Source organism: Prionailurus viverrinus, chromosome B2, assembly GCF_022837055.1.
Source record: "Prionailurus viverrinus isolate Anna chromosome B2, UM_Priviv_1.0, whole genome shotgun sequence".
Classification (NCBI taxonomy): Eukaryota; Metazoa; Chordata; class Mammalia; order Carnivora; family Felidae; genus Prionailurus; species Prionailurus viverrinus.
The window spans coordinates 125,185,970-125,213,572 of NC_062565.1; the positions used below are offsets into that span (position 1 = coordinate 125,185,970).

The window sequence follows — 27,603 nt, forward strand, 5'->3', positions numbered from 1 at the left end:
TCATGCATTTAATTCCATTCTACTTCTCACACAATTACTTCATTCCCTCTCTCCTTTTTCTAACTAAATTTGAACCACCTCAAAGGGAGGTAAGGTCAAAATGACTGATAATTAAAAAAAAAAAAAAATTTAAGAACTCGGAGATCCAGAACATGCCGTCAGATTACCCTTGCAGCCGCCTTGCCGGGACGAGTGGTTGCTCAGCCTTCACGGCCCACTGGCCCACTCACGGGAGTTGCTCCCCGTGGATCTTGAGCCTGGGAAGAAATTTAGAGATGAGCAGCAAATGAAACCCAGCCAACACTCAACCTGCCAGCCATGAAATGCTCAAACAGAAGACCAGGCCAAGGGACCCACCACCCTCCTAAGTAGGCAGATTGTTCCTTGTGTGTTTTGAAAGAGTTGGCTGGTTTCTGGGCTTCTCTCTGCCTTGTGCTTTTCACATATTTGTGTGTGTGTCTACGGTCAGACAAATAAGAAACGCACACACTGTGCACACGCATATGTGGATCTAGCAAGGGGCACGTGTGGAATTCGCTTACATTTCAGACAGCTCCTTTAATGAAGTGACTCATGTGAGGCACGGGCACCCGTTTTTCCAGACTGTCGCAGCCCACAGAAAAGCTGCCGCGTTCGGTCTCCAAGGAGACTCCCAGGCCAGTTACCTTGGCAACGCATCGTGTCTGTCATGGGGTCTGATTACTTGAGCTTGCGAGATTGCTGTGGCACACTCTGTAGATACTCATAGGAGCCTTGACTGCTGCAGGATAAAGTCCAGACAAGTCCTCCAAGACCCTTTCTGATCTGACCCCTGCCACCACTCGCGTCCTGCCTCTTGCTGATGGTATCTTCACACTTCGCTCCAACCACAGACTACCACTACCCTCTCCCCTGTGCTCTACACACACCGTCTCCCCCACGCTGCCAGGAAAGACTCCTACTTGAACTTCAGGTCTCCGTGAAGATACCACTTCCTTTAGAAATTCTTTCTGGATCTTTCTAAGGATTCGATGCCACTCCTGTGCTCTCGTTAGAACCTTGTGTTTAAATCATTCACCTGTAGCACTTCCTCCACGGTGCTTTACCCACTTGTTTACTTGTCTCTCTAGTCTCTTGTCTCTCTAGTCTAGTCTAGACTCTAGAGAGTCTCTGGTCTCTTCTAATGAAGAATGTGCTCTTCCTGCCAGGAACGAGGTCTTGCTCAGAAGGGTAGGGAAGCATGTGGGTGTAGGAGTATGGAAACCAAAAGTCCTGACCTGGCCCCAAAATGGCTAAGTATGTCTTGCCTTTCTTATTCTTCCTCCAATCACCACCTTCCTCTTGGCAAATGGTAATAAGTTTCATGGAAACTCAGCCTTTACCCATCTCTTCTTCCCTGCTTAGGGGGTGTGGTAGAGTACATCCAAATATGAGCAGAGTTCCCTTCTTCAGGATAATGGCATTAGTATTCGGATTACTCACTATCTGAATCATTGCACAGTTCTCTTTGGACGAGGAGATGATCAGAGTTTGCTGTAAAGGGCCGCATACTGCCTCTGCCTCTGCTCACTGTTCATTTCTGTTACTGCTTTGTAACCTTTAAAACCGTGAAAAGCATGTCTGGTTCATGAGGCCATGGGCAGGATTTTGCCTTTGGCGTATAGCTCGCCAGCCAGCTTGATGTCAATTTTGCAGAGACCGATCGCCAAGGTATCTAACACAGCGCTTAAACCAGGGACCCACGGGCCCCTCTCTTGCAATCCTTGCTCTTGGATCTGTGCAACCTTTCTCCCTTTGACAGTTGTGTGTGTATGTGACCTTCTGGAGTTTGGGACTGGTGCTCACTTCTCTTCCTTCCTGTCTCAGGGTTCTAGTCTGCCTGTCCCTGGTCTTGCCTTTCCCTGCCACCACCAGCCGCCCCTCCCCCACCCCCCGCCACCGTCCTGGGAGTTATATGAACTGAGGGCACGAAGCTTCCTTTTGGCATTTATTTATGTTATGAGAAAAGAGACACAACCAAAGATTTTTCAAAGCAAGTTCCTCCTTTTATTTCTGACCATTCCCTTCCAGGATTCCAGGATTCTTGAATGAATTCTCTCCAAAGTATCATATGTCTGTAGTAAATATGTGCTTGAACATTAAATTCTTCCTGATTCCGGTTCTGATGTATGTTCTGACGTACCAGGGGTTTGGACTCCCAACGTATAAATTTGGAGGGGGATACAATTCAACCCATAATGCCAACCGCCCCCCCCCCCAAATTAAGACTTCTCTAACGCCTGCTATTTTTCCAAGCGTTTCCCACACATCACCTTTTCAACTTTGCCCTTACCTGGCATGCGTCTGCACGCTGATTTTGTTCTTCCGTAGTGACCAGCAGCAGCTACAGCTCCTGTACTCCGAGTGCATCCTGTCCGTGCTCAGCAGCTCCTCCCCCTCCATGCACCTGCACAGAGGTTTCACAGACCTGATCTGGTGAGCACCCGTCCTCGCACCCCCCCAACCCCAACTCGAGCGTTCTCCCCTTCTAGCCGTGTGTGTGGGTCCCCTCCCATGGCATCCGTGACCTACTGGTCATCTCGCCCGTGGGCACGTGCTTTAGAAAGCAGGGAAATTGTTTTGCTTGCATGCACTAGACCAGGATAGAGAGAAGCTTATGATTTTTTTTTTTTTTTTAACAAAATAGGTCTCCGGGGCCCTCTTGCATTTTGTTGACACCACGGGATCATGAGACTCAGGAAGGAGGGGGTTGTTTTCTAGGTTACCGGTCTATCCTAAAAGTATGCAAAGGCACCAGAAGGTTGCACAGGGGGGCAAGAGCGACTGAGTGTTATTCTTAGCCCTTCCGTGGTACATTCTCCATCTCAACGTGCAGACGAGTCACTTAATTATAGCCAGAGGTACACACAAGTGACAGGGCCCGCAGGCAGCCAGCTAGTTACTGTGGGTTCCAGGGCTTTTCCACAGGGAGGAAATCGAATGATGTGACAGTACCATGTGTCAGAATTTCAAATTAACTTCTGAAATTAGAAGTAGAAATAATTTTGTTATTTATAGTAAAATGAGTCACTCTGACGAAGCCACGTAGCATTTTGAGTCTGTTTCTTTACGTCAGACAGTTTCTTAATACTTCTCCTGGGATTTTCTTTAGTCAATTCTGCCTGGAGTTCCGAGAAAAAGTATTCTCTTCGTATACCCAGAAGTGACGGAGAGATGCGGAAAACTGAGGCAGGACATTAGCCAAAAAGAGGGGCAGTAAAGAACCCAACTCGTACTAGCCATTTTTGTGGCATCAGGGGTAATATTCACAGTTTATCATTTCGGCTTGTCGCGGAACGGATGTTTCCTCCTCCTGTGTCTTCCCAGGAAGAACCTTTGCCCTGCTCTCATCGTGATCCTGGGGAATCCAATTCATGACAAAACCATCACCTCCGCTCACAGCAGCAGCGCCGGTGCGGGCGTCGAGTCGGACTCTGCATCTCCGGGGGTTTCCGACCACGGCCGGGGGTCGGGCTGCTCCTCCACGGCGCCAGCCCTGAGCGGGCCGGTGGCTCGGACCATTTACTACATCGCGGCCGAGCTGGTCCGGCTGGTGGGGTCGGTGGACTCCATGAAGCCCGTGCTCCAGTCCCTGTATCACCGGGTGCTGCTCTACCCGCCACCCCAGCACCGGGTGGAAGCCATCAAAATCATGAAAGAGGTAAGGAGGCCCCGAAGAACGCCACCGTGCTGGCCAGATGGCGGGAGGCGTTATCTGCACATTGTGTCTTACACGCAGAAAGCACTCAGAAAATGTTTGCCAGGCACCTGCTCAAACTTACTTGTTACTACGTGGTATCCAGTCACGGGCAGCATCTTTAGGACGGGGGCGTGTATCCATGTGTTGGGAGCCCGGGGAAGGAGGGGTCGATGGGTGCTGACCGATGCAAAGCCATTGATAATTCACGCTGCAGGCATCTGACCGGGCCCCAGGCTGATTTCATCCCGTTCCCTTAGGTGCTGTTTGTGCAGCTATATGTGTTTATTCCCTTTTGCCAAAATTGGATTTCCAAGTGACTTTCTACTCATGTTGTATATTATCCAAAAACAAAACAAAACAAAACAAAACCATTACTAATCTCTGACTATTAAAAGGAATCCCTTTGCCTCATTCCTTCTTAGGCCTCATATCCCAAACATCATGACCCCTGTGAGAAGGTAAAGATTGTCCAGCTTGTAACACCCATCCCCGTGTGCTCCTTCATGGTTTTGAGGAGGAATGAGGGTTATTGTGAAGGTACTTCAAATAAGAATTTCTCTGCTGTCTCTCAACCAAAAAGAAAAGAGATCCACATTTTTGTATTTGTGAACGTGTTCGTTGCCTTTGCTTTTGGTTCCTACAGCAAAACAACAAACCCAGAGTAGCAAATTTCCCTTGTTGATGATTCATTTATTTAAAGTAATATTTGCTACTCATCAGTTTCTCAAAAGCTTAATTTAAAATGCCTCTTGGTGTTGCCTTAACAAGATTTGATTGTAACGAACAATGGAAGGTTCTGACTCAATATTTCTAGAAATGAAGGAGTGATTCAGATCTAATTGTGGTTACGAAAATCTATGAGCACACAATAATAACCTTTTAATCCTTACCTTCTCTATGCCCAGCACTTCACATATATTATCTCTAATATTCTTGATAACTCTTGGATGTTGTATATCAACTTTTACTAGTGAAAAATGTTATTTCTTTTTTTTTTTTTTTTAGTTTTTTTTTCAACGTTTTTTATTTATTTTTGGGACAGAGAGAGACAGAGCATGAACGGGGGAGGGGCAGAGAGAGAGGGAGACACAGAATCGGAAACAGGCTCCAGGCTCCGAGCCATCAGCCCAGAGCCTGACGCGGGGCTCGAACTCACGGACCGCGAGATCGTGACCTGGCTGAAGTCGGACACTTAACCGACTGCGCCACCCAGGTGCCCCGAAAAATGTTATTTCTTTTCCCTATCACAGCTTCAGGCAATACAAACAAAGGGTCAGCTTTAATAACTGATCAGTCCCAGGTTGACGAACACAATACAGCTTTGGAGGCAAGTGAGACTAGACTAGTTTCTCACCACCAGCTCCCTTGGGGACCCAGCCCTACCCTTGTTAAGTTTATAAACAGGGGAGCAGAATGGGCTTTCTCTGAATAGGCAGATCTTCAAGGGGAAGAAAGAGGAAGAGGCTGGCTACTCATGTTCAGCTCCCCCTACATTCACCAGTGAGATCAGACTCCCCCTCCTCAATTAGGAGGAAGTGAGAGAGAGAGGAGAGAGGTCCAGAATTTTATTCCACTGAATGTTCCTCCCTGTAGAGACACGATGCCAGAAAAAATGAATTTTCCCTCCCGCAAAGAAACTGAGGCTTCAGAGAGTCAAATGATTTGCGCAAGGTCCCAAAGAAAGAGAAAGGGTTACACCCCGGTCTGTCTGACCTGAATGAAACCCAAGGTCTTTTCCTACAGCGCACTTACTACCGTACTTGACTTTGATACTGCAATGCAAATGATTCTAGGAGCCCCCGTTCCCCTGCTGGCTCAGCTACCCCCTTCTTAAGCCTCAGTTGAAGAGTCAGAGTTTGGATCCTCTCTCTGCCACTCCCCAGCTAGGTTATAGTAGCTCAAGCGTTTAACTCTGAGCCTACAGTTTTGTATCCGTGCCTAGTAGTAATCTTCCAAAGGTTCAAAATGCCATACGGTTTGCATCGGTATTCTGCAAGCATAAAGGGCCAGACAGACATTTGGCATGCTTATTGCTTTCCTAAGGAAAAGAAAAAACATGTGGAGGCTGGAACTCACTCTTCCTCATGACCTCCTGCCTAGAGTGGGGCTCTAATTCTAGCTCTGCTCTCCGGCTGCCTGTTTCCTTCCTCTTGTCCTTCTGGACTTAGACTTCTCAATCACCACTGTTAACAGTTTATTTTCGGGCTCTCATGGCTCCTGTCGCCTCTTCCATCAAGTCTGAATTCCTCTGCCCCGTTGCTAGACCCTTCTGTCGTCGTCCTCATTTCCCGTCATCACCCTCATTCCACCTGACCGACCTTGCTCCGTTCGGCTCCCAGGCTCCTGCTTCCATTCAGACTCCCCTCCCGTCTCCCCACGGGCCATTCCACTTAGCATCAAGCAGTTGATTGAAATGTGCCAGGCGCAGCTGGCACTGCATGTTAGTTGATTTACAAACTTTCTTAGGAAGGTTACACTACTCCCAGTTTCTCGGTCGGGAGGCTGGGGCTCCATGAGTCGAAGTTACTTGCCCAAAGTCCTTGTGAGTAGCAGGGCCGCCCCATGAACCCGGATGTTCGAAGAACAGCTCTCTCTGCTGTCAAAACCCTCCTCCTTCACACTGCTGCCTCCCCAAACCACTACTTTTGCTCTTCTCTAAATTCCCTCATTTAGCAATTAATTGTACGTCCCATCCCACTGAACGTTTCCACATGGTGCAAACTTCTTCTCAAATACGTTTTTGTATCCGTTGCTTTCCTGGGTTCCGTCTCCCCACCCCCAACCCGGTATCCAACACTGCAGTGCTTGAATCCGAATAAGTGCTCGATAAATTTTGACTGAATGACAGATGGCCCTGAAGACAGACTATCTTCAAAGACAACGTTGTGTAAGCAGCAGCAACCTTTCTTTCCCACTCAGGGTTGACCGGCACTGGGGTTGTGGCTACTTATGGTGGATCCACTTGATGAGTGTATGCTAAGTAAATACATTGCATACGGGGTCTGGAGGTGTCTACATGTATTTGACATGATAATTTCTTTACGACTGCAGAGGAAATATGTTTTCCCCTTCTCATAGATTTTCTAGCTTCCCGAGATTATCTTACAGGGCAAGGCTGGAATTAGACACCAGCGCCTAAATAGCATGTCCAGACGGTGCTGCCCCATGGAGCACAGCAGACTGACGTGGGCCAGGTTATTGTGACAAGTGGGACCTCCACTCGCTATGACAACCAATAATTGGGGGAAGTTGGTAACCTGGAAACCAAAATGTGCGGTCTGTGCACCCAAAGAAAACCACTGGGCACCCAGAATGTTTGCTTAGCCTATTGGAGTTTGAATGCTTGGTGTGTTATTTCCCTGTTCTCTTTGTAATTTGTCACTCTGCCATATGCGCTATGCGCCCATTAATCAAAGACAGGACATTTTGTTTTTCGAAGCACATTCTCTTTCCTGTTTCCGCTTTCCCCCAAAATGAACAATGATCAATAGTACACCTTGCTTCCTTTTCTCTCTCCCATGGTCGGGCTTCAGAAGGAGTTCCCTAATCTTTAATCAGACCTTTGACATCCCAGCCACTTGACATCACATCCCTCATTCCCACCGCAAGAAGCTGGGATTAAACGTGTCTTGCCTTTCTTAAAGCAGTTGTTGAGGGTTCTTCAGAAGCGTAATCACACAGTGCCCTTTCCCTCCAGATTTGGAAACAACTGAGAAATAAACACAAGATTAATGTGGGAATTAAATACTGTCATCTAATTTGTTACTGGTAAGGTTAGATTCAAGAATGTAATAAGATCCAAAAAGAAAGTGAGATTCCCCACAGCCGTGCCCCTGAAATGCACTTACCTTTGTATCAAGGGATGGGACAGCTAGAGGCACTTAGACCCCACCAGCTTCACTTGGGTGCAGGCCTGGCAGGTAGCATGAGAGAGAGTGGGGGCAGGGGGGGGAAGAGGGAGGAGACTAGGCAGGTAGGAGAGGGAGAAGAGTGGGAGAGGAAGGAAAAAAAAAGGGAGAGGAAAGGAAAGGAAGGGAAAGGGGGGAGGGAAACTTGACTCTTTCAATGTCAAAAAAATAAGGGACGCTTGGGTGGCTCAGTTTAGTATTGGACTTGGGCTCCGGTCATGATCTCATAGCTCAGCTCCTGGGTTTGAGCCCCATGTTGGGCTCTGTGCTGACAGTTCAGAGCCTGGAATCTGCTTCAGATTGTGTGTCTCCCTCTCTTTCTCTGTCCCTCCCCCACTGGTGCTCTGACTCTCTCTCTCTCTCAAAAATAAACATTAAAAAATTTTTTCAAAAAAATAAAATGTCAGTACTCCCCCAAACAGTCTACATATTCAATGCAATCCCTATCAAAATAATACCAGCATTCTTCACAGAACTAGAACAAACAATCCTAAACTTCATATGGAACCAGAAAAGACCCCGAATAACCAAAGCAATCTTGAAAAAGAAAACCAAAACAGGAGGCATCACAATTCCAGACTTCAAGCTGTATTACAAAGCTGTAATCATCAAGACAGTATGGTACTGGCACAAAAACAGACACTCAGATCAATGGAACAGAATAGAGAACTCAGAAATGGACCCACAAACATATGGCCAACTAATCTTTGACAAAGTGGGAAAGAATCCAATGGGATAAGGACAGTCTTCTCAGCAAATGGTGTTGAGAAAACTGGACAGCGACATGCAGAAAACAGAACCTGGACCACTCTCTTACACCATACACAAAAATAAACTCAAAATGGATGAAAGACCTAAATGTAAGGCAGGAAGCCATCAAAATCCTAGAGGAGAAAACAGGCGACAACCTCTTTGATCTTGACCACAGAAACTTCTTACTTGACATGTCTCCAGAGGCAAGGGAAACAAAAGCAAAAATGAACTATTGGGACTTCATCAAGATAAAAAGCTTCTGCACAGCAAAGGAAACAACAAAACTAAAAGGCAATGGCAGAAGATATTTGCAAATGACGTATCAGATAAAGGGTTAGTATCCAAAATCTATAAAGAACTTACCAAACTCAACACCCAAAAAACAAATAATCCAGTGAAGAAATGGGCAAAAGACATGAATAGACACTTCTCCAAAGAAGACATCCAGATGGCCAACCGACACATGAAAATGATCAACATTACTCATCCTCAGGGAAATACAAATCAAAACCACAATGAGATACAGGTGACCTCACACCTGTCAGAATGGCTAAAATTAACAACTCAGGCAATGACAGATGTTGGTGAGGATGCAGAGAAAGGGGAACCCTTTTGCCCTGTTGGTGGGAAAGCAGACTGGTGCAGCCGCTCTGGAAAACAGCATGGAGGTTCCTCAAAAAATTAAAGATAGAACTACCCTGTGACCCAGCAATTGCACTACTAGGTATTTATCCAAAGGACACCAAAATGCTGATTTGAAGGGACACGTGTATCCCAATGTTTATAGCTGCACTATCAACAATAGCCAAAGTATGGAAACAGCCCAAATGTCCATCGACTGATGAATGGATAAAGATGTGGTACATATATTTAATGGAATATTACCCGATCAAAAAGAATGGAATCTTGCCATTTGCAACAATGTGGGTGGAACTAGAGTGTATTATGCTAAGTGAAATAAGCCAGAGAAAGACAATTATCATATGATTTCACTCATATGTGGAATTTAAGATACCAAACAGATGAACATAAGGAAAGGGAAGCAAAAATAATACCAAACGGAGAGGGAACAAACCATAAGAAAGAACAAACTGAGGGTTGCTGGCAGGGTTGGAGGAAAGGCTAAATGGGCGAGGGACATTAAGGAGGACCCTGGTTGGGATGAGCACTGAGTATTTTTTGTAAGTGATGAATCATTAAATTCTGTTCCTGAAAAAAAGGTAAATATATTTTGATTTAAAAAAAATAAAATGTGTAGAGAAAAGTGGAAGCTTCATTTCTTTGCCTCCAAGAGAGTAGAAGTTCCCAATTTCTGGGGTCCAAAAGAAATGTAGGAGAGAGGGAAAGAGAAGTGCCCCTTAAGATACAACTTTTTCTACTTAATATACCTTTTCCCATGAGTGTAAATCCCTTTGAAAATAATGGAAATAGTGATTGAAAGTCTTTTCCAATGCACTTAACCCAATCTTTTCCTGAATTAGCCTCAAAATAAAATTTTGTTTAAAGACATCTAACACATGGAAATAATAACTAATTAAACTGAACAGTAATGAAAATTCTATATGTGAAAACTTGTAGGATGTAGCCAAAGCGCTATATACAAGGGTATTGTGGCTTAAAATGCTTATATTGAAAGTTAGGAAGCCTACAATTAATATTCTAATTCTCCAAGTTAGAGAGTTGGGAAAAGAAGAGCAGATTTAATTCAAAGAAAGTAGAAAAGAGGAAAAATAAGGAAGATAAAAGCAGAAAGTAATGTGATAAAAAGCAAATATAGTGGATCACTAAAGTGAAAAATATCAGGGCTCTAAAAAAACTGAGGAAATTGAAAAACTCTTGATAAAAGCAATCACAAAATCCCAGAATAGGTAAAAACAACTAAATAGAAATAAGAATGAAAACACACTTGGAACTATAAATGTTAGAAACATTAAAGCAATCAAGGTCTAATAAGGCCACTGATGCCAGTAAATTTGAAAATTTAGATAAAACAGATAAATCCCTGGGAAATAACATAGCCTTTAACAAGCTGAGAAATTGAGGACCTAAATAGTTCTAGAAACTTTAAAAAAAATTGAATCAGTAGTTAAAAATCGTTCCATAAAAAAAATAAAAATAAAAATAAATTTTAAAAAATAATAAAAAAAAAACCATTGGCCCCATACAACTTTAAAAACAAGTTATACCAACAGTTAAGGAATGGATAGTTCCAATAATATGTGAACTTTTCCAAGGAATAGAATGAGGGAATACTCCTCAACCCATGTGTTCTTTTTAATTTTTTAAAAGTTGTTTTACCTTTTGACCCCCTTCATCCATTTTTTCCATCCCCCCACCCCTCACCTCTGACAACCACCAATTTTCTGTAACTATGAGCGTGATCTTTCGTTTATTTTTTTGTTTTTCAAGATTCTACCTATAAGAGATATTATACAATATTTGCCTTTCTTTGTCTGACTTATTTCACTTAGCGTAATACCCTCTAGTTTCATCAATGTTACCACAAATGGCAAGATTTCATTCTTTTTTATGGCTGAATAGTATTTCTCTGGGGGGGGGGCGGGTATGCGACATCTTCTTTGGATTATCCACTTATCCTTTGAGAGATACTTAGGTTGTTTCCATATTTTGGCTATTGTAAATAATGCTACAATAACCATGGGGGTACATGTATCTTTTTTGAATTTGTGTTTTCATTTTCTTCAGATAATTATTCAGAAGTGTAATCGATGGATTGTATGGCAGTCTATTTTAATTTTTTGAGGAACTTCCATACTGTTTACTATAGGGGCTGTACCAATTTACATTCCCACCAGCTATGCACAAGGATTCTTTTTTCTCCACATCCTTGCCAACACTTGTTTTTTCTAGTCTTTTTTTTAAGTTTATTTATTGAGTGAGAGAACACATGCATGAGTGGGAGAGAGGCAGAGAGAGAGAGAGAGGGAGAGAGAGAGTCCCAAGCAGGCTCCATGCTATCAGCACAGATCCCGATGAGGGGTTTGATCCTGTAAACCATGAGATCATGACCTGAACTAAAACCAAGACTCAGATACTTAACTGATTGAGCCACCTAGGCACCCCTAGTCTTTTTGATAATAGCCATTCTAACAGGTCTGAGGTAGTATCTCATTGAGGTTTTGATTTGTATTTCCCAGGTGATGATTGATGTTGAATATCTTTTCATGTGTCCATTGGCCATCTGTATGTCTTCTTTGGAGAAATGTCTACTCAAAGTCCTTTACCCAGTTTTAAAATGGGATTGTTTGGGTTTTTTTTATCTTTTTATTGAGTGATAGGAGTTCTTTCTGTATTTTGGATATTAACCCCTTATCAGATACGTGACTTGCAAATACTTTCAGTATGTGGCCTTTTCATTGTGTTGATGGTTTCCTTTGCTGTGCAGAAGCTTTTTAGTGTGATGTGGTCCCACATGATTATTTTTGCTTTTGTTGTTTTTGCTTGGTATCAGATTTTATTTTTTTTTTAATTTTTTTTTTAATGTTTATTCATTTTTGAGACAGAGAGAGACAGAGCATGAACGGGGGAGGGTCAGAGAGAGGGAGACAGAGAATCTGAAACAGGCTCCAGGCTCTGAGCTGTCAGCACAGAGCCCGACGTGGGGCTCAAACTCACGGACCGTGAGATCATGACCTGAGCCGAAGTCGGACGCCCAACCGACTGAGCCACCCAGGCGCCCCTGGTATCAGATTTTAAAAATCATCTGCAAGACTCATGTCAAGGAGCTTACTGCCTATGTTTTCTTCTAAGAGTTTTATGGTCTCAAGGCCTACATCCAAGCCTTCAATCCATCTTGAGTTAATTTTTGTGTATGGTGGAAGACAGTCGTCTATTTTCATTCTTTTGCTTGTGGCTGTCCAGCATTCCAAGCACCATTTGTTGAAGGGATTGTCCTTTTCCGATTGTATATTCCTGCCTCCTTTGTTATATATTAATTGGCATATATGTATAGACTTATTTCTAGGCTTTCCATTCTGTTCTTTTTGATCTATGCGTCCGTTTTTATGCCAGTGCCATAATGTTTTAATTACCGTAGCTTTGTAATAAAGTTTGAATCAGGGAGCGTGATGGCTCCTGTTTTTCTCTTTCTCAAGATTGCTTTGGCTATTCCAGGTCTTCTATGCTTCCATACAAATTTCAGGATTGTTTGTTCTGTTTCCGTGAAAAATGCCATTGGAAATTTGGTAGAGATTGCATTGAATCTGTAGATTGCTTTGAGTAGTAAGGGCATTTTAACAATATTAATTCCTTGAATCCATGAGCACAGAACATCCTTCCATTTATTTGTGTCATCTTCGATTTATTTTATTAATGTCTTACGGTTTTCAGTATACTGGTCTTTCACCTCCTTGGTTAAATTTATTCTTAGGCATTTCCTTATTTTTTGATGCCTCGTAAATAGGAGTATTTTCTTGATTTCTCTTTCTGATAGTTCATTAGTGTATGGAAATGCAACAGATTTTTTTATATGCTGATTTTGTATCCTGCAAATTCTCTGAATTCATTTGTTAGTTCTAACAGTTTTTTAAAAGAGTCTGTAGGGTTTTCTATATATAATATCATGCCATCTGCAAATAGTGACAGTTTTATTTCTTCCTTTCCAGTTTGGATGCCTTTTACTTCTTTTTCTTGCCTGATTGCTGTAGCTAGGACTGACGATACTATGGTGAATAAAAGTGGCAAGATTGGCATCCTTGTCTTGTTCCTGATCTCAGAGGAAAAACTTTTGGCTTTTTACTGTTGAATAGGATGCTATTTGTAATATATGGCCTTTATTATGTTGAGATACGTTCCGTCTCCACCCACCTTTTTGAGAGTTTTTATCATAAGTGGATGTGGAATTTTGTCAAATGCTTTTTCTGCATCGATTGAAATTATCTTTTCATTTTGTCCTTCATTTTGTCAACGTTGTGAATCACTTGACTAATTTGTGGCTCAGTCACTTGAACCATCTTTGCATCCCTAGAATAAATCCCACTTGATTATGGTATATGATCCTCTTAATACGTTGTTGAATTTAGTTTGATCACATTTTATTGAGAATTTGTGCATCTATGTTCATCAGAGATGTTGGCCTCTAATTTTCTCTTCTTGTGGTGTCCTTGTCAAGTTTTAGCATCAGGGTGATGATAGCCTCATAAAATGAGTTTGAAAGAGTCCCCTCCTGGGGCGCCTGGGTGGCTTAGTCGGTTAAGCGTCCAACTTCAGCTCAGGTCACGATCTCATAGCTAGTGAGTTTGAGCCCTGTATTGGGCTATGTGCTGACAGCTAGGAGCCTGGAGCCTGCTTTGGATTCTGTGTCTTCCTCCCTCCCTGCTCCTCTCCTGCTCATGCTCTCTCAAAAATACATAAACACTAAAAAAAAAAAATTAGAAAGAAAAGAATCCCCTCCTTTTCTGCTTTTTGGAAGAGTTTGAGAAGGATTGATATTAATCCCTTGAATGTTTGGTAGGATTCACTGGTTAAGTCATCTGGTCTTGGACTTTTGTTAGTTGGGAGGTTTTTGATTATTGATTCAATCTCCTTACCAGTAATTGATCTATTCAGATATTCTATTCCTTCATGATTCAGTCTTGGTAGGTCATATATTTCTAGAAATGTATTCTTCTAGGTTGTCCAATTTGTTGACATATCATTTTTATAAGAGTCTCTTGGGGTCTTTTGTATTTCTGTGGTATCAGTTGTAACACCTCTTTCATTTCTGATTTTATTTAAATCTTCCAGGTTTTTTTCCTGGAGAGTCTAATAAAACTGTGTCAATTTTATCTTTCCAAAGAATCGACTCTTAGTTTCATTGATCTTTTCTGTTGTTTTTTAGTCCCTATTTCATTTATGTCTGCTGTAATCTTTCTTATTTACTTCCTTCTACTAACTTTAGGCTTCACCTGTTCTTTTTCTAGTTCCTTAAAGTGTAACGTTACATTATTGGTTTGAGACTCTTCTTATTTTTTTGAGGTAGGCATTTACTGCTTTAAATTTTTCTTTTGAAACTGCTTTTTCTGCATCCCATAAATGTGGGGGTGTTATATTTCCATTTTTGTTTGTCTCAAGATCTTTTTTAATTTCTCTTTTCGTTTCTTCTTTGACCCATTAGTTGTTTGGTAGCAGGTTGTTTAAAATTCACATATTTGTGAATTTCCCAGTTTTCCTCATGTAATTAATTTCTAGTTTCATGCCAATGTGGTCAGAAAAGACTCCTGATATGATTTCAGTTCTCTTAAATTTAAGACTCGTTTTGTGCCCTCCCATATGATCTATTCTGGAGAATGTTCCGGGTATGTTTGATCAATCCAGTTTGCAGCTAGCCGGCTCCGATAGCAAAGTGAGACAAAGAGAGTAGAGGGAAGTTAAATTAGAGGCCATTCTCACTAAAGAACGTAGATACAAGTGCTTTATTGTTCTGTGCTATAAAAGTTTTTGAAACAACCCCTTAGAGAATTTGCTTTGTCTAAGCCAGTCCTAAACTGAGGACCTGGGAACCCTATGTGTGTTCTGTGACAAGATGGATACTTAGATCAGTTCTATTAAGATTTGTAGTTCCAGGGACGCCTGGGTGGCTCAGTCGGTTGAGCGTCCGACTTCAGCTCAGGTCACGATCTCACGCACTGTGGGTTCGAGCCCTGCGTCGGGCTCTGGGCTGATGGCTCAGAGCCTGGAACCTGCTTCCGATTCTGTGTCTCCCTCTCTCTCTGCCCCTCCCCCGTTCATGCTGTGTCTCTCTCTGTCTCAAGAATAAATAAACATTAAAAAAAAATTTAAAAAAAAAAAAGATTTGTAGTTCCAAACAGTTGTGGGGTTTTTTTTCGAGTGTGTCAATCAATAGAGAGCGTACATGTCTCTTTGAACTCACAATTTTAAGACCTTGTGCTTTTTTATGGTGTTCACTTTACTGTTATTTTTTTTCCCCCTTTTCTTAAAGCTACTTGGGAGCCCACAGCGCCTCTGTGATTTGGCAGGACCCGGCTCCACTGAACCAGAATCCAGAAAAAGATCAATTTCAAAACGAAAGTCTCATCTGGATCTTCTCAAACTGTATGATACATTCCCCTTTTCCACCTACTATTGCTTGGCGAGCGATGCTCCTCTGAATACACTTGACCTTGTTTTTAAGGCCCTGAAATTTTTATGAATCTGCCTTACGTGGAATATTATTGTTCAATAATGTCCCCGCAAGCCATATGAGAAGTCTTATCTCAATGTATTGCAATCCTGTAACTTTCCATATTGTCATACTTAAAGTAAACGCAATGTACAGAATGAAATGTACAAAAATTATCCATTGGGGTTATGTTGGGGAAAAACGTTTTGAATTCCAGCACTATAGCTATAAGATTCCTTTACTTGTCGCTTTCCTAGAAAACTGAACATCGTCTAATTTGCAGTTGTTGTATTCACCTGCACCTGTTCCAGAATATATTGGTCTTATAGAGGATGTCCTCATTATCATAGAGCCATTATAACTGTTTGCTTTCGGGGGAAAAAAAAAAACGAACATAATCCAAAAGTGAGATTATGCAGTGCCTGTCCTTGTGGAGATCACAAACTCCCATCCGGAATTTTTATGTGTCTCCAGATAAACCAGCCAACCAAGAGTCAGTGTGATTCAAGGTGGGCCACTTCACCTGGAAGTTTTCCTCTGCCAGCCGAAGCATGTTTGTTTCATTTTACTTTTTGCCCAGACCATTTCACTTCATGTAGAGCAGAGGATCTGTTTTGCATACTGCCCTGCTCACCAGACTCACCCGCCTTGTTCCTTCTGGAGCATTCTCCCACGTTGCCTTTGCTGATGTTGTTTTCTCCCTCAAACCCTTAGCATCATGGATGGCATGACCGAAGCGTGCATCAAGGGCGGCATCGAGGCGTGCTATGCGGCCGTGTCCTGCGTCTGCACCTTGCTGGGGGCCTTGGACGAGCTGAGCCAGGGCAAGGGCTTGAGCGAAGGCCAGGTGCAGCTGCTGCTGCTGCGCCTGGAGGAGCTCAAGGATGGGGCCGAGTGGAGCCGGGACTCCATGGAGATCAACGAGGCCGACTTCCGCTGGCAGCGGCGCGTCCTGTCCTCCGAGCACACGCCGTGGGAGGCGGGGAACGAGAGGAGCCCGGACATCAGCATCAGTGTGACCACGGACACGGGCCAGACCACCCTGGAGGGCGAGCTGGGCCAGACCACGCCCGAGGACCGCTCCGACAACCACAAGCACAGCCTCAGGTCGCCGGCGCAGCCGGAGAGCAGGGAGACGCTGAGCAAGGTGCCGGAGCCCGAGGCGGTCGACCAACCAGACGTCGTCCAGAGGAGCCACACGGTGGCTTACCCCGACATAACGAACTTCCTGTCGGTAGACTGCAGGATGAGGTCCTACGGCTCCCGGTACAGCGAGAGCAATTTCAGCGTAGATGACCAAGACCTCTCGCGGACCGAGTTCGACTCCTGTGACCAGTACTCGATGGCGGCAGAGAAGGACTCGGGCAGGTCCGACGTGTCGGACATCGGGTCGGACAACGGCTCCCTGGCCGATGAAGAGCAGACCCCTCGGGACTGCCTGGGCCACAGGTCCCTGCGGACTGCCGCTCTGTCCCTGAAACTGTTGAAGAACCAGGAGGCGGACCAGCACAGCGCCAGGCTGTTCCTGCAGGCCCTGGAGAGCCTCCTGCCCCGCCTGCTGGCTCTGCCCAGCGTGGAGGAGGTGGACTCGGCCCTCCAGAACTTCGCCTCCACCTTCTGCTCAGGTTCGTGCAACAGGCTCCTGACACAGTGGGTAAGCGTATTCAGAGCGTTCGGTCTGGATGGGAAATTGCCATCCTGCCTTAGGTTCAGGTGCCCAGAGCGTCTTAACGGCTCTTGGGGTTTCTTGTATTGGAAGAGAGCAAAGGAACGTAAGACGCACGGGTGGTGGTTTGTTTGAATGTAGGCAGTGGATGGCTGGAATATTCGGAGGTTGATAGATGTATGTGGTGCAGAGCAACGAATAAGAGGTGACTGCATTCTAGAAAGCTGCTGCTGACTGAGACAAAATGACAATCTCTGACTCTCAGAACATCGAGTTCTTAGCATGCTTCTACACCTTAGTGTCTAAAAATCACGAAGTGGGGCACCTGGGTGGCTCAGTGGGGTAAGCATCCGACTTCAGCTCAGGTCACCGTCTCATGGTTTGTGAGTTCAAGCCCCGCGTCAGGCTCTGTTCTGACAGCTCGGAGCCTGGAGCCTGCTTCAGACTCTGTGTTTCCCTCTCTCTCTCTCTGCCCCTCCCCTGCTTATGCTCTTTCCCTGTCTCTCTGTCTCTCTCTCTCTCTCAAAAATAAACATTTAGGGGCGCCTGCGTGGCGCAGTCAGTTAAGCGTCCGACTTCAGCCAGGTCACGATCTCGCGGTCCGTGAGTTCGAGCCCCGCGTCGGGCTCTGGGCTGACAGCTCAGAGCCTGGAGCCTGTTTCAGATTCTGTGTCTCCCTCTCTCTCTGCCCCTCCCCCGTTCATGCTCTGTCTCTGTCCCAAAAATAAAAAAAATAAATAAATAAATTAACATTTAAAAGTCACAAAGCAATGCACTTTTGGTATATCAATTTGTAAATTGATTATTTATTTATTTTGAAAGAGCAAGAGTGCAAGCGGGAGAGGGACAGAGAGAGAGAGAGAGAGAGAGAGAATCCCAAGCAGATTCCTTGCTGTCAGCACAGAGCCCTTCAGGGGGCTCAGTCTTCACAAACAGTGACATCATGACCTGAGCTGAAATCAATAGTCAGACACTTAACTGACTGAGCCACGCAGGCGCCCCTGTAAACTAATTTAAAAGAGGCCTTGGATCAGATGCAGGCTGTCCTCCCAATATAGTCTGAATTCCCCTGAACTTCCAGCATCTGATCATGGCGTAGTCTTTCTGGAGACCAGCCCCCATGGAGGAGTCCACCCAGAGTCGCCTCCTTGGGACAAAAGACGTCCCTAGTGCTCTTGTCACTTAGCCATTTACAAGTGTTTTAGGAATCAGGATGGGGTGAAAGACAAATATCAGAACAAGAGATGCGTCGAGTGTTCATGTCACTTAGGAAATTGTAAGTATTTTAGGAGCTTTGTGGCAGGAAACAGGCACAGACCAGTATATATATTTTCTATCCTCTCACAGTACTACAGAAAGAAAGTAATGGGTACAAAACATTTATGGGAGGAATAACTGAGTGCCTGACTCCTGGGTGGTCAACTGTGTCTTCCCCTGACATTCAGGGGTCTCTTGACCACAGACGACTGAGGTGGCTGGACCCTGCTGGGCTTGTGCTCACATAGAAAGGACTAACCCTGAGAACAAACCCAGAACTGCTACAAATCAAGATCACCATTTGTGCTTCCATCACTGAGCCTTGAGCATGTGTTTGTCATTACCCTCGCCACATTTATCAGAGTTATCTGTGAATGCATCCACCTTTCCCTCTCTGAACTTTCAGCTCCTTGAGCCCTCCGACCATGTCTAACTCATTTTGATCTTCCAACAAAGAACATATCACACACACACACACACACACATTCTAGTCCAGTTACTAGAACTTGGTAGAAGCTGACTGCTGTGTCGTTAAGAGGTAGCTTAATAAGTATCTTTAAGAAACTGACTAGAGTGTCCTTTGTCAAAAGGACACAAAAAAGACACTTTAATCCAGGTGTATCTGAGGAAGGACGCTTTTTAATATAAGAATGATCCAAAGTTGGAAGCAGCCACAGGAATATAGAACTTGTAATCCTAGACGACTACTTCTGGATTTCTCAACCTCTCTAGAGGTTGGAAAGAGACACATATGATGTCTGAGGTTTCCTAACTGCACTGTGATTCTTTTAAGACGTGAAAATACCTATTTTTGAGGCTATCCAACATTTTTCTCAAGATATTTGATTTGTGTGAAGGAGCACACACACATATTCATGAACACAAATTCATGAACACAAATTCATCTTCCATTGAAAGACTAAGACAATGTATAAATACTCTCTTAAAAACTATATTTTTCCCTAAGATCTTTTATGCCACCATTACTAAATTTGACACTGTTTTGTTGAACATTGCTAGTATGTGTTTTGTGTGTCTGTTCTTCCTCTGTCTCTCTCTCTCTCTCACTCACTCTCTCACTCTCTCACTCTCTCTCTCTCTCACTCTCTCTCTCTCACACACACACACACACACACACACACACACACACACACACATGCTTCATCAGTCAACATTTATAGAGAAGCTTCACTGTGCTCTTAACCAGGGGCCATAAGATAGGCATGCCTTATTTTTTTTTAATTTTTTTAATGTTTTTATTTATTTTTGAGACAGAGAGAGACAGAGCATGAGCAGGGGAGGGGCAGAGAGAGAGGGATACACAGAATCCGAAGCAGGCTCCAGGCTCTGAGCTGTCAGCACAGAGCCCGACGTGGGGCTCGAACTCGCGAACCGCAAGATCATGACCTGAACTGAAGTCGGACGCCCAACTGACTGAGCCACCCGGGCGCCCCTTTTTATTTTTGTTTTTTTTTTATGCTTATTCTTTTTTTTTTTTTTTTTTTTTTTTTAATTTTTTTTTCAACGTTTATTTATTTTTGGGACAGAGAGAGACAGAGCATGAACGGGGGAGGGGCAGAGAGAGAGGGACACACAGAATCGGAAACAGGCTCCAGGCTCTGAGCCATCAGCCCAGAGCCCGATGCGGGGCTCGAACTCCCAGACCAGGAGATCGTGACCTGGCTGAAGTCGGACGCTTAACCGACTGGCCACCCAGGCGCCCCTTTTTATGCTTATTCTTAATAAATATTCATTGACTGTAGACTCATGAGCTTGCACTTTGGTCCCTTAACCTGTGAAATACTTTATGGTATGAAAGAGTCATGGGTAAAGCCTAAGTTGGAAGGAATGTTCATTCCCCTTTGGATGGGGTTTGGCAGGGCCTCTGAGCCTGGACTTCTTCTCAGCTGAATATATTCATGGGGAGAGGGAGCCCAGCAGCCTGCTCCGACCAGCTTGGCGTCCATGGCACCAAGGCAGGCCGGCCAGCAAACATCAGTGGTCCCAAAGGACAGCTGTGGATCAGATCACGGCACTGCCACTGGTTGCACGAACGATGGCCTTGAATCATCAAGAAATAGTAAATGCATATTTAGGGCCTTCTATTTACAATTAAAATAATCCTTACAAAATAACTCAGCTGCAGAAATTTCAGCATTTAAATAACGTAAGATCTAACATTCAGATAACTTCCTGTTTACAAACAGCATCCCCAAGTAGTGCCAGATAAGTGAGTTGTCATAGCAGCAAAGATGGCCTCCCAAGGGCCCTGCTTCATTTCCTATGAGAATTAGGAAATATAATCCTAGCAAAGTCTTTTGTCAAATTTGAAGCTAAAGCAAATTTTATCATTTGTGTTTTTGTGCCTTTCAGATCAATGCTTATTTACATTTGTACATTTGTACATTGGACATCTTGTACATTGGACATTTACAGTACATGCTAAACAGAGCTTGAGTGAATGTTTTATTTGGCCAGAATGTGGCCTCTTGGAAGTTGCAAACTTCCTCAAATTTTAGAGGTCAGGAAAATGTCCCATCAGACCCAATATGTTGTCACCTTAAGTTTTACGCATAAGAATCCATACATCAAAAAGAGACTTCAAAATCCTTTCATTGTTTCCGAATATAATTTTTAGCAATGGCCTGTAACTGATTTAGTCATTTGTCTTTTTAGTCCTAGTGACTTCCACAATGCTTTTACCAATCAGGAGTTGGTCGGTCTTTCCAAATCACAGCCCCATCACTCTGTGGTCCCCCTACCAATAAGCTCGTTCTCCTCAGTGACCACTGTGGTTTAGTGGGTCACAGGGACCATTGCTGTGGGTCAGCCGAAGCTGCCGGATGCTGGCTTGGGTCCACTTCACTTCCGCACCGAACCAGTGCTTGCGCGAGCATCACCTCCAATATGGAAGATTAGTAAAAAGGAAACATCTGTACCCTGCAGTGACCCGGGAGAGGACAGATGGCCTTTGTCCACCCAAGGCAAAGTTCAGAGAGTAACAACCGGAGAGGGGGAGAAGAGACAGTCTCCCTGAGTGATAACCCAGATATTTTGCTCGTTATTTACTTTTGCGTCAAAAACTTTAAACCTTATTTTGCCAACAACTCCCACTGGACATTTGTCCCTGACCTGTTATCAGGGTCTGCCCTGCTGGCTGAGATCAGACTCGCTCGGCATTTCTCAGAGACTCCTGTCCTCAGACAACTAACATACAGTTAAAATGAGCCCCCCTTAATCGCACATGATTCAAGGGAGCCTTTCCTTTGAAAGCTATTAGTTTCCTACGGTGGGGGCGCTCGAAAACCTTCAGACAAAATGGGTTTTATAAAGATGATTAGTGGACGCGAGCAGGGACAGCTGCAGAAACGCCTTCCTCTTCCTGCATAGAACAGAGTGCATCTGTGCGAGGTGGCTCCTTGGGGACGAGACAGCAGGACCCAGCCTCACGCAGCAATGAATAGAGGCACACGAGCGTGTGGCTTCGGGATTGCCGTTCCTTCGATTAGCAGTGTCCAGTTACGATCTTGAGATTCACCGTGACCACATGTGAGGCTCATTGCAAGCGATTTGATATTTATAAAGCACCCGATTTCATAAAAGATAGTACAGCGATCATGAATCTCCATTATACAAGAAATATCTGTTTCTTTACATTACAACAGGTCTGACTCCAGACCCCCCCCCCACCCCACCCCCCCCCCCCCAGCCAGCCTGGCTGGCCGGGCATTTGATGCTCTCCCTCAGCTGTCCATTCCAGGGTAAAACCAGAAGCTGGGGCTTAGGTGGGATCTTCACAGGGAGGCCGCTCACCTCTCACATGGCCAGGGATCCCCCGTTATCTGCTTCACAGACTCCTTGGCACCCAGGAGGTGGCGTGGGGCCTGGGCTGCTCTGTCAAGGCCGGGCACTGTTGTCTGTTCTCCTCTGGGGCCCTGCCCAGGCCCTCTGGCACTGCCAGGCAGCAGAATGCCACAGACAGACCTCCATCCGCTGCCCGTTTAAGGGTCTCCTTCCTCTGCCCCACTGCTTCCTCCCTCCTCTCATTGCCTTCTGGAACGGCCCACAGTCTCCGGAAGGAGCCCTGTGGATCCAAAGCCAGGAAGGCAAGTATGCTCTTTCCGGCTTCAGTTTTGGGCCCTGGGATTTGAACAGCCCAGGAGATGGTGATACAAACGGAACTCAGTGTCTTTGTGGAACACGAGAGGTAAAATACAGGAAGAAGACCTCCAGCGAACAAGTGAATGTGTTATCCTGCCTCCGTGTCGCTTAGGATTAGGTTTGTTTGCAATGAGTGGAAAACTCAAGTGTTTACTTTAAGAAAAAGAGTCCACTTGTTTCTCCTAAATTACGTCCGAGGTAGGCTGTCCTGTGCGCTCCGTGATGGCTTCTCCTGTCTCTCTGCCCTACCCGTTGTGAACGTGTGACTTTCGCCTAACGTTTCCTCATTTACCACGATGACTGGTGGAGTTGGTTGATTGGTTTGCTTTAATAAGGGGAGGAACAGGGCACCTGGGTGGCTCAGTCAGTTAAGCATCCGACTTCGGCTCAGGTCACGATCTCACAGTTCACGGGTTCAAGTCCCACGTCGGGCCCTGTGCTGACAGGGCCTGGAGACTGCTTCGGATCGTGTCTCTGTCTGTCTCTGCCCCTCCCCCACTCGCACCGTCTCTCCCTTTCTCTCTCTTTGTCTCCCTCCCAAAAAATGAATAAACATTAAAAAAAAATTTAGTCAGGGGAGGAAGAAAAGTATTCTGGAAGCAGGGTTAGGGAGTAAGTAGTCTAACAAAATCTTCCTCCAATACCCTGGCATTTGTGAAATGTGAAATCGAGAGAATGTAATAATATGAAGACAAAAAAGCATAATTGTATACCACCTAGAAATCGCCTCTGAAATATCTTGGATCTTGGTGTCTTTTCTTGAAGTTATTCTTTAGCATTTCTATGTATCCTTGAGAATAATAATAGCTAGTATGAACATAGCACTTCCCTTATGCCCTGCATTGATGAAGGGTTTTACATATATTGATTCATTTAATACTCATAATAATCCCATAGGATAGGCAGTATTATTTTCCTCATTTTATAGGCGAGAAAACTGAGGCACAGAGCGGTCAAGTCATAAGTCAAACAAGGCGCACAGCTACGAAGTGGTGATGCCAGGGTACAAATCTGCAAAGTGTGGGTCCAGAGATCCGTTCTCGCACTCTATCTACTAGGGTGGGCGGGCGGGGTAATGGAGGAGAGCTGAGTGGATGGGCAAATCGGAGACACTGTTCGAGAACAGAGAACCCTCGGAAGTTGATTTGCTGGGATTAAAAGCACAATCACAGGGGCGCCTGGATGACTCAGTCGGCTTAGCGTCCAACTTCGGCTCGGGTCATGATCTCGCGGTTCGCGAGTTCGAGCTCCACGTCGGGCTCTGTGCTGACAGCTCAGAGCCTGAAGCCTGCTTTGGATTCTGTGTCTCCTCCTCTCTCTGCCCCTCCCATGATCATGCTCTGTCTCTCTCTGTCTCTCAATAATAAATAAACATTAAAAAAAATTTTTTTTAAGAAAAAAGCACAGTCACAGACTGTAGCCCAGCAAATGTGTGACAGTTTTCCAAGTCCTGACAGACAGACACCCGTGGAACCCTGTCACCGCATTGGCTCTTGAGAGAATCTCAGGAACTTATACTAAGGGAACAGAAACTCAAGCAGAGATTTATATATCAAAATGTATATGATAGCAGTATTTCACAGCAAAAATACCAGAAACAACCTAAATGCCCCTAAATAAGGGAAAAGCTAACTGAGTTACGATACCTCCATTTGTGAAATTATGTAGCTATTTAAAATGATGCTTTCCAGTAACACATAAGGACGCGGTTAATGGTCATAATGTAATTTTTAAAAGGATTCAAAATTAACATCAAATGTTAGTACTTATCTCAGAATGGCATAATTACAGACTATTTTTATTTTCATTTGCTTGTTGGGACCTTTTTCCAAACCTCTTAAAATTTTTTTTTTCTCGTCACTTCTATCAGAAAATAAAGCAGTAATGTTATATAAAAATTAGAACCAGAGACTTCATTAAAGAAATATGTTACCACGTAAAATAGCGTAATCTTTTTATCTTAATTGACGCTAGCTGCAGGTGTGCAACCTAGTGATTGGACGCATCTATACATTATACTGTGCTCATGGCAAGTGTACCTACCTGTTGTCACCATACAACATATCGTAGTACCACTGACGACATTCTGTGGCTATGCTGTGCTGGGGCTTTTATTCCCATGACTTATTCCGTAGCTGGAAGCTGTATCTCCCACTCCCCTTGGCCCGTTTTGCGTATGCCTACACCTTCCCTCCGGCCATCATCAGTTTGTTCTCTGGGTTTACAAGTGTGTTTCTGCGTTTTGTGTGTTTTGCGTTTTGGATTCCACGTATCAGTGAAATCATAAGGTGTTTGTCTTTCTCTGACTTACTTCACTTAGCATACCCTCTAGATGCATCCATGTTGTCACAAAAGGCAGGATCTCATTCTCCTTAGGGCTGAATAATAATCCAGTGTGAGTGTGTGTGTGTGTGTGTGTGTGTGTGTATACACCGCATCTTCTTTATCCATTGATCTATGGATGGACACTTCCATACTTGGCTGTTATAAGTGATGCTACAGTAAGCAACCACGGGGGTGCGTGTTTTTCACCCCTTTCATTTCCTTTAGGAAAATACTCAGTGGTAGAATTATTAAATCATATGGTAGTTCTCTTTTTAATTTTTTGAGGGACCTCCATACTGTTTTCCACAGTAGCTGCACCAATTTACATTGCTGCCAACAGTGCATGAGGGTTCCTTTTTCTCTACATCCTCATGAACACTTGTTATTTCTTGTCTTTTTGATTCTAGCAATTCTGACAGGTGTAAGATGATATTTTGTTATGGTTTTGGTTTGCATTTCTCTGATGATTAGTGATAGGGATCATCTTTTTGTGTCTGGTGGCCATCCGTGTGCCTTCTTTGGAAAAATGTCTGTTTAGGCCCTCTGTCCATTTTTAATCAGATTATTTGGATTTTGGTGTTGAGTTGTGTAAGTTCTTTATATATTTGGAGTTCATCCCCTTGTCGGATATATTACTTGCAAATATCTTCTTCTATTTAGCACGTTGCCTTTTTTGTTTTATTGATGGTTTCCCTTGCTGGGCAAAAGTTTTTTATTTTGGTGTAGTCCCAATAGTTTATTTTTGTTTTTGTTTCCCTTGCGTGGGGAGACATATCTAGAAAATGTTGCTAAGGCCAGTGTCCAAGAGATTACTGCTTCTTTTTCTTCTAGGCGTTTTATGGTTTTGTGTCTCAAATTTAGGTCCTCACTCCATTTGGAGTTAATTTTTGTGTATAATATAAGAAAGCGATCCAGTTTTATTTTGCAAGTAGCTGTCTAGTTTTCCCAGCACCATTTACTGAAGAGACTGTCTTTTCCCCATTGTATACTCCTGCCTCATTTGTTGCAGATTAATTGACTATATAAGCATGGGTTTATTTCTGGGCTCTCCATTCTGTTCTACTGACCTATGTGTGTACTTCTGTGCCAGTAGCATAGTGTTTCGATTACTACAGCTTTGTAGTGTATCTTGAAATCTGAGACTGTGATACCTTTCTGAAGATTGCTTTGGATATTTGGGGATCTTTTCAGGTTCCATGCAAATTTTAGGATTATTCTAGTTCTGTGAAAAGTGCTGTTAGTATTTTGATAGAGATCGCTTTGGGTAGTAGGGACATTTTAACAATATTAATGCCTCCAGCCCATGAGCACAGGATATCTTTCCATTTATTTGTGTCGTCTTCAGTTTCTTTTATCAATGTTTTATAGGTTTCATAGTATAGGTCTTTCACCTCCTTGATTAGTTTATTTCTGGGTATTTCGTTCTTTGGGGGGACAGTTATAAATGGAATTGTTCTCTTAATTTCTCTTTCTGCTACTTTGTTATTAGTGTATAGAAATGCAACCAAAAATCACATAACATCATTATAAAGGTTTAGAAAATTGATAATGCCCAGTATTGCTGAGTGGGTACAACATTATTCTTATGCACCATTGGTAGGAAGAACATTTGGTATAAAACTACTTAGAAGATACCTGGGCTATAGCTATCAAACCTAATGTATGTCTTTATTCTGCTTTAGGGTACTTAGCCCACAGATACACTTGCATAAGTGCTTAAAGCTATTACATCATTTCAGCTATTTTCGTAATTGAAACTACATAAATGTCTACCAATAGAGCATTACTTAAATAAATCATACTCCAAACATGCAGTGCTATATGCCCAGTTATTTGAAAAGAGTGAGGCAGATCTAGAAGTGCTCACATCAAGAGATGTCTAACGTATATTACTAAGAAAATACCAAGTTTCATTACAATGTATGTAGTATGATCTGGGATGGGTATCACTGGGACTTGGGAGAAGCAGGGACTATTCTTCTTATTTTTTAAATTTTTCTGTTCTGTTAAATGTTTTGCATAAGTATCTAATTTGTATTTGAAAAGGCACATTAAATTGTCTAAGACATGGAGGAGCTATTTCAAGGTCACTTCTGCTAATCTTGTATCCAGTTTTTTGCTGGTAACCAATCAAGCAGGTGACCCACCCTCCTGTTCCTGACAGTAAAGAACATCTTAATTATAGAGGGAGAGAATGTCACAGAACACTGGAAAAAGCAAGTGGCCAGAACGTGGTAAAGGTCATAGTTCCTATAGTTTGTCACTCCAAATTGAGAACACTTCAATGAACCCAGTCAGGATGAATGTAAAATAAAGTATCTATTAAAGAGGGACATGATAGAGTGGAGTCTCTTCACGACATTGGAAGCAAGTACGGCATGGCATAGTGCAAAGTGCCTGGAGTTTGTAACCAAAAGCCTTCTGCCAATTTCTAGCTATATAACTTCAGGTAAATTTCCTTTAATATTTCTGAGGCACTTTTCCTTACTGGTAAAATAAAGGGAGGCAATTGATACATACTTTATATGTCAAATGAAATAATGTATGAGAAGAGACTTGTTCTAAAAATTAGAAATCACTTAATAAAGTAATGGCCATTGTGTTATTTTCCTTCTTAACATCACCAGTGAACTGTATTTGGTACGGTAAGAAAATGACTGATAGATAATACATCCTTTTGTTTTATTCTCGAATT

General features: G+C 43.6%; 1 protein-coding gene across 5 annotated transcripts in view; it reads left to right on the forward strand.

Annotated features, from left to right (window-relative positions):
- ARFGEF3 (ARFGEF family member 3) overlaps positions 1 to 27,603 on the forward strand; it is a 188,144-nt gene that overhangs the window by 95,239 nt on the left and 65,302 nt on the right. For all 5 annotated transcript variants that reach the window (XM_047859292.1, XM_047859295.1, XM_047859293.1 and 2 more), the window contains 4 exons: positions 2,350 to 2,454; positions 3,346 to 3,679; positions 15,320 to 15,432; positions 16,214 to 17,124. In XM_047859292.1, coding sequence (XP_047715248.1) covers positions 2,350 to 2,454; positions 3,346 to 3,679; positions 15,320 to 15,432; positions 16,214 to 17,124 — 1,463 coding nt within the window. The remainder of the gene's footprint in view (positions 1 to 2,349; positions 2,455 to 3,345; positions 3,680 to 15,319; positions 15,433 to 16,213; positions 17,125 to 27,603) is intronic.